General features: G+C 54.5%; 2 protein-coding genes across 6 annotated transcripts in view; both read left to right on the top strand.

Moving 5' to 3' along the window:
* LOC112613072 (leukocyte immunoglobulin-like receptor subfamily B member 3) overlaps positions 1 to 17,745 on the top strand; it is a 130,377-nt gene that overhangs the window by 29,324 nt on the left and 83,308 nt on the right. The window lies entirely within an intron of this gene.
* On the top strand, positions 220 to 17,741 carry MBOAT7 (membrane bound O-acyltransferase domain containing 7). Of its 4 annotated transcripts, none has more exons than XM_025368274.1 (8): positions 220 to 764; positions 1,601 to 1,679; positions 1,765 to 1,894; positions 2,798 to 2,924; positions 6,571 to 6,730; positions 8,991 to 9,351; positions 11,196 to 11,372; positions 16,725 to 17,741. In XM_025368274.1, the coding sequence occupies exons 2-8, from the start codon at positions 1,604 to 1,606 to the stop codon at positions 17,110 to 17,112; spliced, it is 1,419 nt and encodes a 472-aa protein (XP_025224059.1). In that variant the 5' UTR covers positions 220 to 764; positions 1,601 to 1,603; the 3' UTR covers positions 17,113 to 17,741. The 4 variants fall into 4 exon arrangements, with proteins under 4 accessions (XP_025224059.1, XP_025224061.1, XP_025224062.1 ...); XM_025368275.1 differs by lacking the exon at positions 220 to 764 and adding an exon at positions 774 to 923 and having other exon boundaries at positions 16,725 to 17,739; XM_025368276.1 differs by lacking the exon at positions 2,798 to 2,924.

Raw genomic sequence — 17,745 nt, 5'->3', positions numbered from 1 at the left:
CCCTAGGCGTACGCCGGCCCTCGGGGTTCCGCCCCTTTGAGGGCAAGCCGCTTTCGCCCCGCCCCCTTGTAAATCCTCATCGGTATCTGGCGAACCTGTTGACTCCGCCTATCATCCTAGCGTCCCTTGTACCCAACTATCTACGAAGTAAACCGAAGCTTATGGCCCCACCCACATCCGGCCGAGTGTGTGGTCCCGCCCACATCGGAACAGTGACACTAAGGACTCGACTATCTCCGAAGAAAGCCGAAACATGTGGCCCCGCCCACAGTAGCCCCAGAGCTCCGTTCTCGACTATCTCCGAAGTGAGCCGAAGTTTGTGGCCCCGCCTCCCGTGAACTCAAGCTCCCGATTGTGCCCGAAGGAACCCGAACGGAGACCGATCCTCATCCCTCACGCCGAGCTCCAGACCCCGCCTCCTTTCCGGATCCCGTCTGTCTCCCTTCGGGTCCAAAGCTTTTGGCTCCTCCTTGTTCCGAGCCCGAAGCCCCGCCCCTTCACGTTCTCGGGGCTCGGAGCCCGGTGTGGACCTGGACTCGAGTCCCGTTGTCGACTCGCGCTCCGGTCGCCTGCTCTGGGGCTCCTTCCCTGCCCGCCCGGGACCCTGACCGTGGCCTCATCCCCGCCCCGATCCGCGCGGCCCAGCGGGCGCCCAGAAGGAGCAGGCGGCGCGGGGGCGCGCTGGGCGGGGGAGGCGTGGCCGGAGCCGCAGCGGCCCGCGGGCTGGGACTGCTCGGCCGCCTCCTGCCCGGCGAGCAGCTCAGGTGGGCCGGGGTGGCGGCGCCCAGTGGCAAGGCGAGGTTACACGGCTGCAGGGTCTCTGCAGGCTGGTGGGTGCGGGGCGGCCCCGGAGGCGCGTTAGAGCTCGGGGCTGGCGCAACCGCCTGTGGATCTGCCGGGGATTGGATCCGACCCACGCTGGGGTGCGCGGGACGGGTTGGGGCTGGGCCTGGGCCTGGGCCTGGGGAGGGAAGGGTGTCCGATCCCCGGGTTCTCTGTAGGAGAGGGGTCTGGAGCGCCGAAGGAGGTGAGGCTGGAGGCCCGGGCTCCTCTGAGTGCTCGCGAAGGACAAGGGCTGGGGGGTCCGGATATCTGGTTTCACAAGGGCTGGGGGATGGGGGATCCAAAGAGGGGGTCTGGGTTCCTGGATCCTCGCTGGAAGAGGGGTCTCGGAGGTCTAGATTCCTGGGCTGTCGAAGAGGAAGGGTCTGGGAGGGGTGCTGTTTCTGGGTTTTAAAAAGAGGGGCGTCTTCAAATCTGGGTCCCTAGTATGGGTGCAGGGAGTAACTTTGATTTCTGCCTTCGCAAAGGAGGCGCCTGGGTGCTGGGAGATCCCCACGCTTTCCTGGGTTCTCAAAGGAGAGGAGAGCTGGAGGCCTGTGCGCTCATGGGAGAGGGGCTGGGGGTGGATTCCTGTCTCCAAGGAGGAAGGGGCTGGAGTTCGGGTTCCTAGGTTCTCAAAGGAGAGGAGCTGAGTCTCGGACTCCATCATCCTCAGAAACTGCGGTCTAGAGGGCTGGGTTCCTGGATCCTGGAAGAGGGAGGAGGCAGGGGGCCTGGATTCCTGGGTTCTCACTGTGAATCTCTGCCCCTCCCCCAGACCATGTCGCCTGAAGAATGGACGTATCTAGTGGTTCTTCTTATCTCCATCCCCATCGGCTTCCTCTTTAAGAAAGCCGGTGAGTCAGGCTCCCTCCGCAGTGGAAAATAAAGGGGGGGACCCTCTGGAAGGTTCCAGGCTTATGCTGTCCCTTCCCCCTGCAGGTCCTGGGCTGAAGAGATGGGGGGCAGCTGCTGTGGGCCTGGGGCTCACCCTGTTCACCTGTGGCCCCCACACTTTGCATTCTCTGATCACCATCCTTGGGACCTGGGCCCTCATTCAAGCCCAGCCCTGGTGAGAATTTGGTGGAGGGAGGAGAGGGAGAGGAGGGCAGAGGAGGAAGCAACCTGTTTCCTCTTTGGGTCTTTTTCAGCTTCTGCCTCATCTCTGGCTGTCTGGCTGTCTCTTGTTGATCAGCTCTCTTCTCTGTTTCATGGGGTTTTTTTTCTTTCTTTCTTTTTTGAGATGGAGTTTCGCTCTTATTGCCCAGGCTGGAGTTCAATGGTGCGATCTCAGCTCACTGCAACCTCCACCTCCCAGGTTCAAGCGATTCTTTTGCCCCAGCCTCCCGAGTAGCTGGGATTACAGGCATGCACCACCATGCCTGGCTAATTTTGTATTTTTAGTAGAGATGGGGTTTCTCCATGTTGGTCAGGCTGGTTTCGAACTCCTGACCTTGTGATCTGCCTGCCTCAGCCTCCCAAAGTGCTGGAATTACGGGCGTGAGCCACCGTACCCAGCCTCTTCATCTGCTTTTCTTCCTCCCCCGCCTTCTGCATCTGGTCCCTGTGTGTTTGTCCCAGTCCGCTACATCCATGTCATGGGGAGAGAGGTGGATGGTGTGTCTGCTGGCCCTGCCTCCGTTCATATTCATTCATATCCACCCTCCTCTTCTTGAGCCCTGGACCTTGGAAATAAAGAAAAAGCGGAGGATTGCAGGGTCTTCACCTGAAGCTTCTCTGAACCTCGTTCTTCTCTGTTGCTGTGTGTTGCTGTGTGGCTGAGCCTCCTCTCCCCATTTCAATCATACTCATTCCGTCCCTACATCCACCCTCTAATCCTCTCTCTCTGCCCTTCTGTGTTTCTGTCTCTGAATGAATGGAGAGTTGGGGGAGGATTGGTGGCTGGACTCGGGGAGTGGGTGGCCAAGGCCGAGACTTCTGTGCCCAACACAACGCACTTCCTGCTTTTGCCCAGCTCCTGCCACGCCCTGGCTCTGGCCTGGACCTTCTCCTATCTCCTGTTCTTCCGAGCCCTCAGCCTGCTGGGCCTGCCCACTCCCACGCCCTTCACCAATGCCGTCCAGCTGCTACTGACGCTGAAGGTCAGACTCGGGACTTGCCACTCCCCTCCAGCCTCCCTGTGGGCCCCTTCACCTCCCCACTTTACCTCCCCCTCCAGCCGCTCCCGGATTTTACCTCCTGCACACCCTGGGGGTGGGCCGCCACCACACTGTTGCCCTGGGCATGGGGTTACCCATTCACATGCTCTTGGCAGGTCTTCACCTCCCAGCTCCTCCTGGGGTGAGGAAATAACCCATGTGGGTTAACAGTAGGTGCCATTGGGTGCTTGCTGTGACCCAGAGGCCCAGCTGGGTGGTTTACCAACATGCTGTCCTTGAATCTCTGTAGCTAGCTCTGGGGAAAAAGTACTTGTTGAAGGGCACAAAACTAGGGCATCCAGGTCTGGCTCCTAGTCACCTGGGAAGATGGGTGAAAACAGACTCCCAGGGCCCACCCCAGACCCACAGAGTCACAGTTTCCTACTGGAGGTTTATCTGTGAACACAGCGGTCATGCTAGGTAGGGAGCGGCCTCCACAGCCTTCAGTGTGCCCCACGGGAGCTCAGCAGTGGCAGGAGTAGGTTGGATGAGAGAGGGGTTAGAGGAGGAGCATTTCAGGCCGTAGGGATGACGTGTGGGGAGGGGAGCAGGATGGGTTCACCTGCTGCACCAGCCACATGCGCTTTCTGGGAAGAGCAAAAGGGAATGGGCGGCAGGGCTGACACCATGCTAGGTCTGGCTGGCGACCATGAGGACTTTGGACTTCTTCCCACGGAGGACGGAGATGTGCTGGAAGAGAGGATCTTTGGTTTGCTGCCAGAAGAGGCAACGTGACCAGTTTTAAATGTTTAAAAATACTTGTTCTGGCCGGGCGCAGTGGCTCACGCCTGTAATCCCAGCACTTCGGGAGGCTGAGGCAGGCGGATCACCTGAGGTCGGGAGTTTGAGACCAGCCTGATCAAAATGGAGAAACCCTGTCTCTACTGAAAATACAAAAAATTAGCTGCGTGTGGTGGTGCACGCCTGTAATCCCAGCTACTCGGGAAGCTGAGGCAGGAGAATTGCTTGAACCCAGGAGGCAGAGGTTGTGGTGAGCTGAGATCGCGCCACTACACTCCAGCCCGGGTGACAAGAGCGAAACTCCGTCTCAAAAATAAATAAACGGAAATACTCGTTCTAGGCCAGGTGCGGTGGCGCACACCTGTAATCCCAGCTACTTGGGAGGTAGAGGCAGGAGAATCGCTTGAACCTGGAAGGTAGAGGTTGCAGTGAGCCAAGATCCCACCATCGCACTCCAGCCTGGGCCTCCCCGGGCGAGACTCCGTCTCAAAAAATAAAAATAAAAAAATACTCGTTCTGAATGCTGAAGGAGAATTGAAGTGGAACAGGGCAAGATGGAATGGACTTGGATAAAGGGATCCTCCTTTATCCTATATAAAGGGATCCAAATAAAAAGGATCCCTTTATCCAAGTCCAGGTGACAGACTGTGGGTGCCTTGATACAGGCTGTCGGCTGTGGGTAGGTCTGAGCTGCAGCAGGAAATGCGCATTTAGGATGATTGAAGGAGTGGCCACCGTGTGGGCAGGATGTAGAGGAGCGAAAAGGGGTGGTGCCGGCCGGGCGCGGTGACTCACGCCTGTAATTCCAGCACTTTGGGAGGCCGAGGTGGGTGGATCACGAGGTCGGGAGATCGAGACCATCCTGGCTAACACGGTGAAACCCCGTCTCTACTAAAAATACAAAAAATTAGCCGGGCGTGATGGCGGGCACCTGTAGTCCCAGCTACTGGGGAGGCTGAGGCAGCAGAATGGTGAACCCGGGAGGCGGAGCTTGCAGTGAGCTGAGATAGTGCCACTACACTCCAGCCTGGGTGACAGAGCAAGACTGCCTGAAAAAAAAAAAGGGGTGGTGCCTGAACCCCAGACCAGCAGCAGGAGCCGTTCCCAACTCACGGCCCAGGGGAAGTGGCTCAGGTTGTGGTACCTTGATGGAAAAAGGGTTGTGTAGGCCTGGTGCAGTGACTCATACTTGTATAATCCCAGCGCTTTGGGAGGTCATAGCGGGAGGATTGCTGGCGGCCACAAGTTTAAGACCAGCCTGGGCAATATAGTGAGACTCTGTCTCTACAAAAAAAATAATTTTTTTTTTTAAGACAGAATCTCGCTCTGTCACCCAGGCTGGAGTGCAGTGGTGTGATGTCACTGCAACCTCTGCCTCCCAGGTTCCAGCGATTCTCCCACCTCAGCCTCTCGAGTAGCTGGAACTATAGGTGCCCACCACCACACCTGGCTAATTTTTATATTTTTAGTAGAGACGGGGTTTCACCATCTTGGCCGGGCTGGTCTCAAACCCCTGACATCAAGTGATCTGCCCACCTAGGCCAACCAAAGTCCTGGGATTACAGGCATGAACCATCACATCACGCCAGGCCCTATATATATATATATTTATTTATTATTTTTTTTTTTTTTGAGACGGAGTTTCGCTCTTGTTGCCCAGGCTGGAGTGTAATAGCACGATCTTGGCTCACCACAACCTCCGCCTCCTGGGTTCAAGCAATTCTCCTGCCCTGGCTTCCCGGGTAGCTGGAATTACAGGCATGCACCACCATGCCCGGCTAATTTTTTGTATTTTTAGTAGAGACGGGATTTCTCCTTGTTGGTCAGGCTGGTCTCAAACTCCTGACCTCAGGTGATCCGCCCACCTCAGCCTCCCAAAGTGCTGGGATTACCGGCACGAGCCACCACACCGGCCAACATTATTTTTTTTAAAGGGTGAGTAGAGCCACCCACCTTGAAACGATCTGTCAAGGGTGATGGCCAGCCCAAGGCCATCTCACAAGGGAATAAAAGCCCTGCCCTCCCTCTCCTGACTTTGTCCGACTCCAGCCAGGGATTTCTATGGACAACCCAGCCATAAGCTGGAAGAACGAGATCTATTGATATAGGGTGGACCTTGGGACTGGTGGGAAAGGGTGGAGAGTACAACATATTCAGCTCCGTAGTGGAGATGAAAAGAGGCAACAGAGTCAAACTTAAGGGATTTCAAGGCAGGCCGATTACTTGAGGCCAGAAGTTCGAGACCAGCCTGGCCAGCTGAGGCATGAGAATTGCTTGAGTCCCCAGGAGGCGGAGGTTGCAGTGAGCCGACATCGTGCCACTCTACTCCAGCCTGGGTGACAGAGCAAAACTTGTCTCAAAAAAAAAAAAAGAGATCGGATTTGGGGAGTGAGGGAGTGAGGGAGGTTTTGGGTTTGAACAATTTGGTGGCCTATTGTTTCAGGGGAGACACTAGAAGAGGATCTACTTTGTGGGGCGGGTAACATCGTCTTCCGTTTCCAGTGCGTTTTGGGGTGCCTGGAGACATCCGAGTCTAAATGCCAATAAGCCACTTGATGGATAGGTCTGGGGCTGGGGTAGCGTTTGAGCATCATCAGTGTGTGGATAGTATCGAAACCTCTGTGACTGCCTGAGAGCAGGTAAGGACAGAACAGGGAAGGCGGGGAGGAGGGCCTGGGACTGAGCTCTGGGGAACACTGCCTAGCTAGAGGCGTTACACACAACCTAGATACACAGAGCTGCGAGCATGCAGCACCCCTTGGCTGCAGAGGGCAGCAGCACAAGGGAGATGGGTGTGGGGAAGGGCCCAAAGTCTGACCTGGCCCCTTGCCCACCCCCTTCCGCCCAGCTGGTGAGCCTGGCCAGTGAAGTCCAGGACCTGCACCTGGCCCAGAGGAAGGAAATGGCCTCGGGTTTCAGCAAGGGGCCCACCCTGGGGCTGCTGCCCGACGTGCCCTCCTTGATGGAGACGCTCAGCTACAGTTACTGCTACGTGGGAATCATGACAGGTGAGTGGGCCTGCCCGACAGCTCTGTCTCTCCGCCGCCCTGAGTGCCTGTTCTATGTTCCCGCCCTGCCCGGGGCAACTTCCATCCTAGCATCTGCTGCTGTGAGGGTGAGCATGTGTCTGGGTCTACGTCTCACGCCTCCGCTGGACCAGAGCTGCTTCAGGGTAGAAGCTGGCTGTTCTCAGCCTAAGTGATTCCTTGCTCTTCTCTTCTTCTGTAGCTTATGGGGAGCACAGAGAAGAGAGAAAGGAGGTAAAGATCTATGTCAACCTGATGTTTTTGCTGCCCAGATAACAAATATTCACAGCTTAGGGTCCACTTTCAGTTTAAGGAAATATTTTTCCTCTGGGCATGGGGACTGACGCCTATAATCTCAGCACTGTGGGAGGCTGAGGCCAGAGGATGGCTTGAGGCCAAGAGTTCAAGATCCACTTGGCCAATGTAGCAAGATCCCGTCCCTTTATTTTAAAAAAATAAATAAATATAAAATTAAAAGGGCTGGGCGCAGTGACTCACGCCTGTAATCCCAGCACTTTGGGAGGCCGAGACGGGCAGATCTCCTAAGGTCAGGAGTTTGAGACCAGCCTGGCCAACATGGTGAAACCCCATCTCTACTAAAAATACAGAAATTAGCCGGGCATGGTGGTGTGCGCCTGTAATCCCAGCTACTTGGGAGGCTGAGACGGGAGAATCGCTTGAACCCAGGAGGCGGAGGTTGCAGTGAGGCGAGATTGCACCACTGCACTCCAGCCTGGGCAAAAGAGCAAGATTCCGTCTCAAAAAATATATATGTGTGTTGGCCAGGCGCAGTGGTCTGTAATCCCAGCACTTTGGGAGGCCGAGGCAGGTGGATTACAAGGTCAGGAGATCGAGACCATCCTGGCTAACACAGTGAAACCCCGTCTCTACTAAAAACACAAAAAATTAGCTGGGCGTCGTAGCGGGCACCTATAGTCCCAGCTACCCGGGAGGCTGAGGCAGGAGAATGGTGTGAACCTGGGAGGCAGAGCTTGTAGTGAGCCAAGATTACGCCACTGCACTCTAGCCTGGATGACAGAGCGAGACTGCGTCTCAAAACAATGTATATATATGTATACATATTTATATATATTATATGTGTGTGTGTGTGTGTATATATGTATATATATGTGTGAAATTTAAAAAAATTTTTCATTAATGTTTACCTCATCAAAGTTTTTTTTCCAATAACAGCTTTAGGGAACTCTAATTCACATAGTCATCCACTTAAAACATACAACTCTTGGCTTCTTTGATTTCCTGAAAAAAAAAAAGAAAAGAAAAGAAAAACCAACATACAACTCCCTGATTTTTAGTATATCCACGGAGTTGTGCAAACATGACCACTGTGTAGTTATTTTCAGAACAATTTCATACCCTGCAAAGAAACCCCATATCCGTCATCCCCCAAACCTCCATCCATCCCTGGAAACCAGTAATTGACTTTCTATCTGTAAAGATTTGCCTGTTCCGGACATTGTACTTACACATGGAATCACACAACATGTGGTCTTATTTATTTATTTTAATTTTTTTTTGTTTCTTTTTTTTTTTTAATTTTAACTTTCCATGCTACATTGACCTAAACATATGGTCTTTTGTGAACATACAAAAATTTTAACCCCGGTCCCTTCTGTGAATCACACTGCTTCTTCCCTAGGCCAGATCACCATCATGTTGTAGCTAAAGTTCTGCAGCTATCTCCTAGTTTCTTTCCTTCCTCCCTTCCTCCCTTCCTCCCTCCTTCCCTCCTTCCCCGGCTGGAATGCAGTAGCACAGTCACTGCTCACTGCAGCCTAGGCTCAAACGATCCTCCCGCCTCAGCCCCCCCAGTAGCTGGGATTACAGGTGCCCTCCACCACACCTGGCTAATTTTTATTTTTTGTAGTGATGGGGTCTTGCCGTTTTGCCCAGACTGGTCTCGAACTCTTGGGCTCAAGCAGTCCTCCCAGCTAGGCCTCCCAAAGTGCTGGGATTCCAGGTGTGAGCCACCGCGCCAGCCCCTCTTTCTAATTTTCTGTCACTGTCTCTGTCTCTCTGAGTTTCTTGTCCCCCTGTTTCTCGTTCCTTATCCCCATCTCTCTGGGTCTCTGTCCCTACCGTTGGGGTCTCCCCGGCGCCCAGTCTCTGCCCCTCTCCCTCCCTCTTCCCACCTTCCCTCCAAGCTCCCTCTCCTCCTCCTGCAGACTGGAGCTCTGCCCACCTGCCTGTCTGACGGCGGCCCTCCCTCCCCGCCCCACAGGCCCGTTCTTCCGCTACCGCACCTACCTGGACTGGCTGGAGCAGCCCTTCCCGGGGGCCGTGCCCAGCCTGCGGCCCCTGCTGCGCCGTGCCTGGCCGGCCCCGCTCTTCGGCCTGCTGTTCCTGCTCTCCTCCCACCTCTTCCCGCTGGAGGCCGTGCGCGAGGACGCCTTCTACGCCCGCCCGCTGCCCGCCCGCCTCTTCTACATGATCCCCGTCTTCTTCGCCTTCCGCATGCGCTTCTACGTGGCCTGGATTGCCGCCGAGTGCGGCTGCATTGCCGCCGGCTTCGGGGCCTACCCCGTGGCCGCCAAAGCCCGGGCCGGGGGCGGCCCCACCCTCCAATGCCCACCCCCCAGCAGGTCAGGCGGCGCGAGGGAGGCTTCCCAAGACCCAGCAGCCCCCACCTCCAAGGGCTGGCTCTGCCCCTAGCAGGGAGGAGAGCGGGGAGCAAGGGGCCAGGGCCACCATCTTTTTGTTAGCAGAGTGTCGCCCCCTTGGCAACCACGACCTGCCAGCCCCTGTCGGTAGGGAAAAGACCCCTGGTACTGACAGATGCCCCTTGTTGCTAGCGCTTGTCACCCCGCAGTATGATGAACTGCCCCCTGTCGCTAGGAAAAGGTGGTAACCTAGCAACCCTGTGCCACCCCTCTGTTGCCACGGAAGTGTCACCCCCCAGAACCAGGTTGTTCCTGCTTGCTGGGGATGCCATCCTTTGGTAGTGGTGGGTCACCCTCTGTTGCTAGGGAAACGGTTCCCTAGCAACGGAACACTGCTATTTGCTAGGGAAGCAGGATCCCTAGCAACAGTACTTCACCTCCTTTTTGCCAGAAGTTTTGCTCTGTTGCTGCAGATATGGCTCCCCCTGCACTGCGCCTTTGTTGCTAGGAGCTAGCACTGCTCCATCCCGTGGGATATCCTCACATGGCAGCCCTCAGCTGCCCTCTGTTTGCAAGGAAATAGCAATTTCCAATCCCTGACCAGTGCTGTTCCCCAGCAGAGGGCATGCCATTCCTACCAACTATGGTTACACTGTTGCTAAGGAAGCCAAACCTCCCCGTGGTAACTATGGGTTGACCCTTGTTGCCAGAGAGGCTCCACCCCCCACCCCCCAGCACCGGTATTGCTAGGCAAGTAGCACGTAGCACGGCCATAGCTGTGGACTCTCTTGTGGCTGAGGAAGTATTGCCCCCGTGTTGCTAGGGAAATGGCACCCCCGGCAACCAGGAGTAGACTGCCCTTGTGTTCCTCGCAGCTGCAGTCAGACTTCCCCCAGGGGCTTGGACTGCTGCTGGGGGAACAGCCCATCGCTGTAAATGATGAACTACTCCCTGCTAGGGTTGTCCCCTAGTCGTCACCAACTGCCATTCTGTTGTGGGGGTAGTGACACCCCCACGTGAATTTATTACCACTGCCCTAATAACCATGCTCTGATCTCCAGCTGCTAGAGAGACGATGTCCCCCCAGTGAATCCAAGCAGGAATTGAAGGTTTTTCTAAATCTGATGGGTCCCTACCCCTAAAGGATGGCTCCCCTCCCATCATCAGAGGCCACCAAGGCTTCATATGGGCCGTTTCCCAGTGCTGGGGCTGTCGGCACGAGTGACGAGGGAACCACTGTATTGTTAGAAGTGACACTCCTCCAACAATCACTGCGACCAGGAAAAAGTCCCTTTTTAAAAGCCTTTCTAAACATCCTAGGCCTTGTTGCTAAGGAATGCCTTTTCCTTAGCAACAAAGATCATGGGGACCCCACTGGTGCCTGGAACATCTCCGTAGCAACCATGAAGCACCTTGTTATGAGGGATGATAATCACAACTTCCCTAGCAACTGCAGTGTCCGACGATTTAGAAGGGACCATCCTTGGAGGCTTCTCTGAATATACTGAGCTTGGTTGCTTAAAGGACTCATAGCTTAGCAACCATAGCCCTTCAAGGCTTTTCATGGCTGTGGCAGGCCCCATTAGGTACCAAAAGAAGAAGAAGCCCATTGTCAGTGAACTGTACCACCCGGCCCACCCATCGTCCTCCCCTACAGGCACCCTCTGGGCCACCCTCCCTTGTTGCCCTAGCAAGTCTGACAGCCAGAAGGCCATTGCCTGGCCAGGATCCCTTCCTTAGCATCCGGGGCTGGGACACTAGCAGGCGTCGGGAGGGGGCCTGGCTGAGCTGCATGTCTGTCCCCTACCCTCATCCTCCACCCCCAGTCCGGAGAAGGCGGCTTCCCTGGAGTATGACTATGAGACCATCCGCAACATCGACTGCTACGGCACAGATTTCTGCGTGCGGGTGCGCGATGGCATGCGGTACTGGAACATGACGGTACAGTGGTGGCTGGCGCAGTATATCTACAAGAGCGCACCTGCCCGTTCCTATGTCCTGCGGTGAGTGAGTCCCACCAGCCTCAGGTGACACTGCAGAACTACATCACCCAGCAAGCCCCAGGGTAGCCTGCAGCTTCCCTGGCTGGGCTCCTGCCCCAGAGGCTCATGGGAGTTGTAGTTTGTTTAGCCTGGTTTTGCCCTGCCTCTGATTAGTGGCAGCATGCTGGTGTAAAACCATTCCCCCTCTCTGGGCCTCAGTTTCTACTTCTGTAAAGTCAGCCTCACTTGACAGAAGCAATGTACTGAGTCCTGTGGACTCAACAGCCAGCCTTCCTGGAATCTTGGCCATCCAGGTTATGAAGAAACCTTGAGGAGTTAGTTGACCTCTTAGTTGCCTCAAGTGTTAAATGGAGTTAATGCTATTTATTACTGGTGTCATAGGTAGATAGAAGGACTAAATGCGATAAAATGTGAAATGTATTTAATGTGAGGCCTGACAGGTAAGTGCGTGCTACGTATTCGTTTTTATTGTTTTTCATTCTTCCAGTATTTCTTGAGTGGAGACTCTGCGCTTGATATTGTTATCTGTGCAGCCTTTAGAAGCAGAAACTGGGGCCGGGCACGGCAGCTCGTGCCTGGAATCCCAGCACTTTGGGAGGCCCAAGCGGGTGGATCATGAGGTCAGGAGTTCAAGACCAGCCTAACCAACATGGTGAAACCCTGTCTCTACTAAAAATGCAAAAATTAGCCAGACGTGTGGTGCGCACCTGTAATCCCAGCTACTTGTGAGGCTGAGGCAGGAGAATCGCCTGAACCCAGGCGGCGGAGGTTGCAGTGACCTGAGATCATGCCACTGCACTCCACCTTGAGTGACAGAGCGAGACTTTGTCTCAAAAGAAAAAGGCCGGGCGTGGTGGCTCACGCCTGTAATCCCAACACTTTGGGAAGCTGAGGCGGGCGGATCACGAGGTCAGGAGATTGAGACCATCCTTGTTAACATAGTGCAACCACATCTCTACTAAAAATACAAAAAATTACCTGGGCGTGGTGGTGCGCACCTGTAGTCCCAGCCACTCGGGAGGCTGAGGCAGGAGAATGGCCTGAACCCGGGAGGTGGAGGTTGCAGGGAGCCAGCATCTCGCCACTGCACTCCAGCCTAGGCAACAGAGCGAGACTCCGTCTCAAAAAAAAAAAAAAAAAAAAAGAAGTAGAAACTCATAGCCAGGCGCGGTGGCTCACACCTGTAATCCCAGCAGTTTGGGAGGCCCAGGCAGGTGGATCACTTTGAGGTCAGGGCAATATGGTGAAGACCAGCCTGGGCAATATGGAGAAACCCCTTCTCTACTAAAAATACAGAAAATTAGCTGGGCATGGTGGCGGGCGCCTGTAATCCCAGCTACTCAGGAGGCTGAGGCAAGAGAATCACTTGAACCCAAGAGGCGGAGGTTGCAGTGAGCCGAGGTCACCTGGGCAACAGAGCGAAACTTCGTCTCAAAATAAAATAAAACAGGCTGGGCGCGGTGGCTCACGTCTGTAATCCCAGCACTTTGGGAGGCCGAGACGGGCGGATCACAAGGTCAGGAGATCAAGACCATCCTGGCTAACACGGTGAAACCCCGTCTCTACTAAAAATACAAAAAATTAGCCAGGCGAGGTGGCGGGCGCCTGTAGTCCCAGCTGCTCGGGAGGCTGAGGCAGGAGAACAGCATGAACCCAGGAGGCAGAGCTTGCGGTGAGCTGAGATCGCGCCACTACACTCCAGCCTGGGTAACAGAAAAGACTCTATCCCAAAAAAATAAAAAAGTAAAAAAGCCAAAATTAATTAATCAATTAAATTAAATTAAAGGCGGAAGGGGAAGATCCAGCAGGAGTAAGTTTTGGGAATAAGAAGGATGAGGAAACAGGGCTTGGGTTTTATCTGATTGACTTTGAGGTGACTATTAGATTTCCAGCTGAGGTTATTGGATATATGATTATGTGATTCTGACGCTTAAGGGAAAAGTCGCTCTTAAAAGGGGACGCTTGAGTGGCATTAGGTGTAAATTATACCTTTAAAAATTTTTATTATTATTATTTATTGTTGTTATTATTTCGATGCTTTGTCACCCAGGGTGAAGTGCAGTGGTGTGATCTCAGCTCACTGCAACCTCCATTTCCTGGGTTCAAGTGATTCTCATGCCAAGAGTAGACGCAGGGTTTCGCCATGTTGGCCAGGCTAGTCTCGAACTCTTGGCCTCGAGTGATCCACCTGCCTCGGCCTCCCAAAGTGCTGGGATTACAGGCGTGAATCACCATGCCTGGCCAAAATTTTTTAATTAATTTTTTTTTTTTACTTTTTAAAAAATAGAGAGAGATGAGGTCTCGCTGTGTTGACCAGGCTGTTCGCAAACTCCTGGCCCCAAGCAGTCCTCCCATCTCAGCCTCCCAAAGTGCCGGGATTACAAGCGTGAGCCACTGCATCTGGCCAGGTATATAGATGATACTTAAAGCTCTGGGGCTGAGGCCAGGTCAAAGCCCAGAGCACCCCAGTGTTTACACAAGTGCTTCTCAACTGGGGGCAGTTGTGCTGCTGCTGCACCCCCAGGAGACACGTGGCAATCCCTGGAGACATTTTGTTTTAACTGGAAGGTGCTAGTGGGATGTAGTGGGTGGAGGCCAGGATGCTCCTAAACACCTTAAAATGCACAGGATTCATCCTTTTTGTTTATTTTACAGCTGAAGTGAAGTGGCATGATCTCGGCTCACTGCAACCTCCCCCTCCCGGGTTCAAGCGATCCTCCTGCCTCAGCCCCCCTAGTACCTGAGATTACAGGCACATGCTACCATGCCAGGCTAATCTTTGTATTTTTAGTAGAGATGGGGTTTTGCCATGTTGGCCAGGCTGGTCTTGAACTCCTGACCTCGGGTGATCCACCTGCTTCGGCCTCCCAAAGCGCTGGGATTACAGGTGTGAGCCACTGCACCGGCCAGAGGTTTTTTTTTTTTGTTTTTTTTTTTTAAATCATCGGGTTACTTTTGTGCTTCTAGCACTCAGATGTGTCTGAGGGACAAGCCAGTGACCACGACAGGGAAGACCTCCCTCAGGTCACCGTCTGGGCAAAGCTCACTGATAGATACACAGATGGACAGTGAGATGGACAGAGATTTCTCTGTCGTTGATAAAGATGGGGTGAGAGCCTGACTCTGTAGGTCTTCAAGGGTTAGGGAATTAAATTTACGGGTATATGAGGAGAGGGGACCAAGACTCTGGGTCCCAAAAGAGGAGGCGACCGAGGCTGGAGATTTCTGAGTCTTCAGGAGGCGGGAATTATATTCTTGAATCCCTGAAGGAAGAAGAGGCTGGGACTCTGGGTCCTGAGGGAAAGGATGGGAGGGATTCTGGGTGGGAGGGGATGAACTGGGCCCCTAAAAAGAAAGGAGTAGAGAATCCTGGGGCCCTGAGGGAGGAATAGGGACAGGCTTCCGAAATCCTGAGTTCCTGAAAAGAGGGGACCTGGGCTGTATAGAGGAATGGGAGGCTGTGGGCTCCTGATTTCTTTCTTTTTTTTTTTTTTTTGAGGCGGAGTTTCAATCTCGTTGCCCAGGCTGGTGTGCAGTGGCACCATCTCAGTTCACTGCAACCTCTGCCTCCCGGGTTCAAGTGATTCTCCTCTGCCTTAGGCTCCCAAGTAGCAGAGATTACAGGTGCCTGCCACCACGTCAGGCTAATTTTTGTATTCTTAGTAGAGACAGGGTTTCACCATGTTGGCCAGGCTGGTCTCAAATCGAACTCCTGCCCTTTTTTTTTAAGACTGAGTCTCACTCTGTCACTCAGGTTGGAGTGCAGTGGTGCAACCTCAGCTCACTGCAATTTCCACCTTCCTGTTTCAAGTGATTCTCCTGCCTCAGCCTCCTGAGTAGCTGGGATTACAGGCACACGCTACCACGCCCAGCTAATCTTTTGTATTTTTAGTAGAGACGGGGTTTCATCGTGTTAGCCAGGATAGTCTTGATCTCCTGACATCATGATCCGCCCACCTCGGCCTCCCAGATAGCTGGGATTATAGGTGTGAGCCACCGCGCCTGGCCCTTTTTTCTTTTTAATAGAGATGGAGTTTCACTATGTTGCCCAGGCTGGTCTTGAACTGGTGTCAAGCAGCCCTCCCACCTCAGCCTCCCAAAGTGCTGCGATTACAGGTGCCAGCCATTGCCCCAGCCTCCACACTCTTGAAGAACCAGAAAACCAGTGGTCCTCCCTTCTCAAGAAAACAGGACTTGGCCAGGTGCAATGTAATTCCAGTATTTTGGGAGGCCAAGGTGAGAGGATCACTTAAGCTCAGGAGTTCGAGACCAGCCTGGGCAACACAGCAAGACTCCATCTCTACAAAGAAAAAAAAGAGGCCGGGTGCAATGGCCCACGCCTGTAATCCCACACTTTGGGAGGCCGAGGCGGATGGATCACAAGGTCAGGAGATCAAGACCATCCTGGCCAATGTGGTGAAACCCCATCTCTACTGAAAATACAAAAATGGCTGGGCATGGTGGCTCACGCCTGTAATCCCAGCACTTTGGGAGGCCGAGGCAGGCGGATCACAAGGTCAAGAGATCGAGACCATCCTGGCCAACATGGTGAAACCCCGTCTTTACCAAAAATACAAAAATTAGCCTGGCATGGTGGCACACACCCATAGTCCCAGCTGCTCGGGAGGCTGAGGCAGGAGAATCACTTGAACCCAGGAGGTGGAGGTTGCAATGAGCCGAGATTGCGCCACTGCACTCCAGCCTGGGTGACAGAGCGAGACTCCGTCTGAACAACAACAAAAAATACAAAAATTAGCTGGGTTTGGTGGCGCTTGCCTGTAATCCCAGCTACTTGGGAGGCTGAGGCATGAGAATCACTTGAACCCAGGAGGCGGAGCTTGCAGTGAGTCGAGATCTGGCCACCGCACTCCAGCCTGGGTGACAGAGCGAGACTCCGTCTCAAAAAAAAAACAACAAAAAAAACATTGGGCTGAAGAATTAGACTTGTTGGTCCTGGGAGAGGAAGGGCAGTGGAACATAAAATGTTAAATCTTTAAAGGAGGAGAGGGTCTTCATAGGACTGTGAGTGTGTATGGGAGGCTGCGAGATCCTGGATCTCTGAAGGAGACCTATAGCCTCCTCTACCTTCTGGAGCTAGGGGCATGGTTCTGAGCGGGGAGGGCCTGGGGCCTGGTCTCCTGGGTCTGAGTGGGGAGGGCCTGGGGCCTGGTCTCCTGGATCTGAGGGAGGAGGGAGGTGGGGTCTGGACTCCTGGGTCTGAGGGAGGACGGGGTGGGGCCTGCACTCCTGGGTCTAAGGGAGGAGGGGCTGGAGCCCCTGACTCCTGGATCTGGTGTCAGTGGGCACTGGGGACCTGGACTCGCAGGTCCTGACCCCCAGCCTCCTCCTCAGGAGCGCCTGGACCATGCTGCTGAGCGCCTACTGGCACGGCCTCCACCCGGGCTACTACCTGAGCTTCCTGACCATCCCTCTGTGCCTGGCTGCCGAGGGCCGGCTGGAGTCAGCCCTGCGGGGACGGCTGAGCCCAGGGGGCCAGAAGGCCTGGGACTGGGTACACTGGTTCCTGAAGATGCGCGCCTATGACTACATGTGCATGGGCTTCGTGCTGCTCTCCTTGGCCGACACGCTTCGGTACTGGGCCTCCATCTACTTCTGTATCCACTTCCTGGCCCTGGCAGCCCTGGGGCTGGGGCTGGCTTTGGGTGGGGGCAGCCCCAGCCGGCGGAAGGCAGCATCCCAGCCCACCAGCCTTGCCCCGGAGAAGCTCCGGGAGGAGTAAGCTCCGTGACGCTCCCTCTGCCAGCTGGTCCCGGGAATTCTGTGAACCAGGCCGCTGTCTCCTCCCCAGAAAGAGTCTTTATCTTGGAGAGGGTCCTGGAGAGAATTTCCTTTTCCCCAGCTAAATACTCTGCCTGCAACTGAAGCAGACCCGGGGGTGTCCTCCCTGCCCTCCGCCCAGGGACCACCTCCACTCCTACAAAATCAAAGTTTTGTCCAGACAAGAGTCTCGTGGGCCCCTGCTCCAGCTTCTGGGTACCCAGAGAGCACTGCACTTCCCCAAAACGGAAGGGGCCCCTGGGCAGTGGGTTTTGGACAAATTCCCTTTCTTTGCATCCACAATGTGGGGTCAGAGCTTGGGGGCAGGTCCTGGGAGTGGGAAGCCTCTTGTGTCTTTCGCTCCACTTTTAGCTCATTGCACCAATATTGCAGACTTGGAAGGAAGCATAAGCTTCCCATTTCACAAAGGGGAAACTGAGGTGTAGATGCGTGGGCCTGGGGACGGCCGTCCCATGGCTTCCATCTGAGCCACCTCGGGGCCCCAACGCTCCTGGCACCCTCTTCTCATCCCTTGGCCTATGACAGGTCACCATGTGTAAATCTTTCCCAATAAAGTGTTGCACAAAGGCATTGT

The sequence above is a fragment of the Theropithecus gelada genome, chromosome 19, assembly GCF_003255815.1.
Source record: "Theropithecus gelada isolate Dixy chromosome 19, Tgel_1.0, whole genome shotgun sequence".
NCBI classification, from domain to species: Eukaryota; Metazoa; Chordata; class Mammalia; order Primates; family Cercopithecidae; genus Theropithecus; species Theropithecus gelada.
The sequence above is the reverse complement of the archived record's forward strand: the minus strand, read 5'-3'. Positions and strand labels throughout refer to the sequence as shown.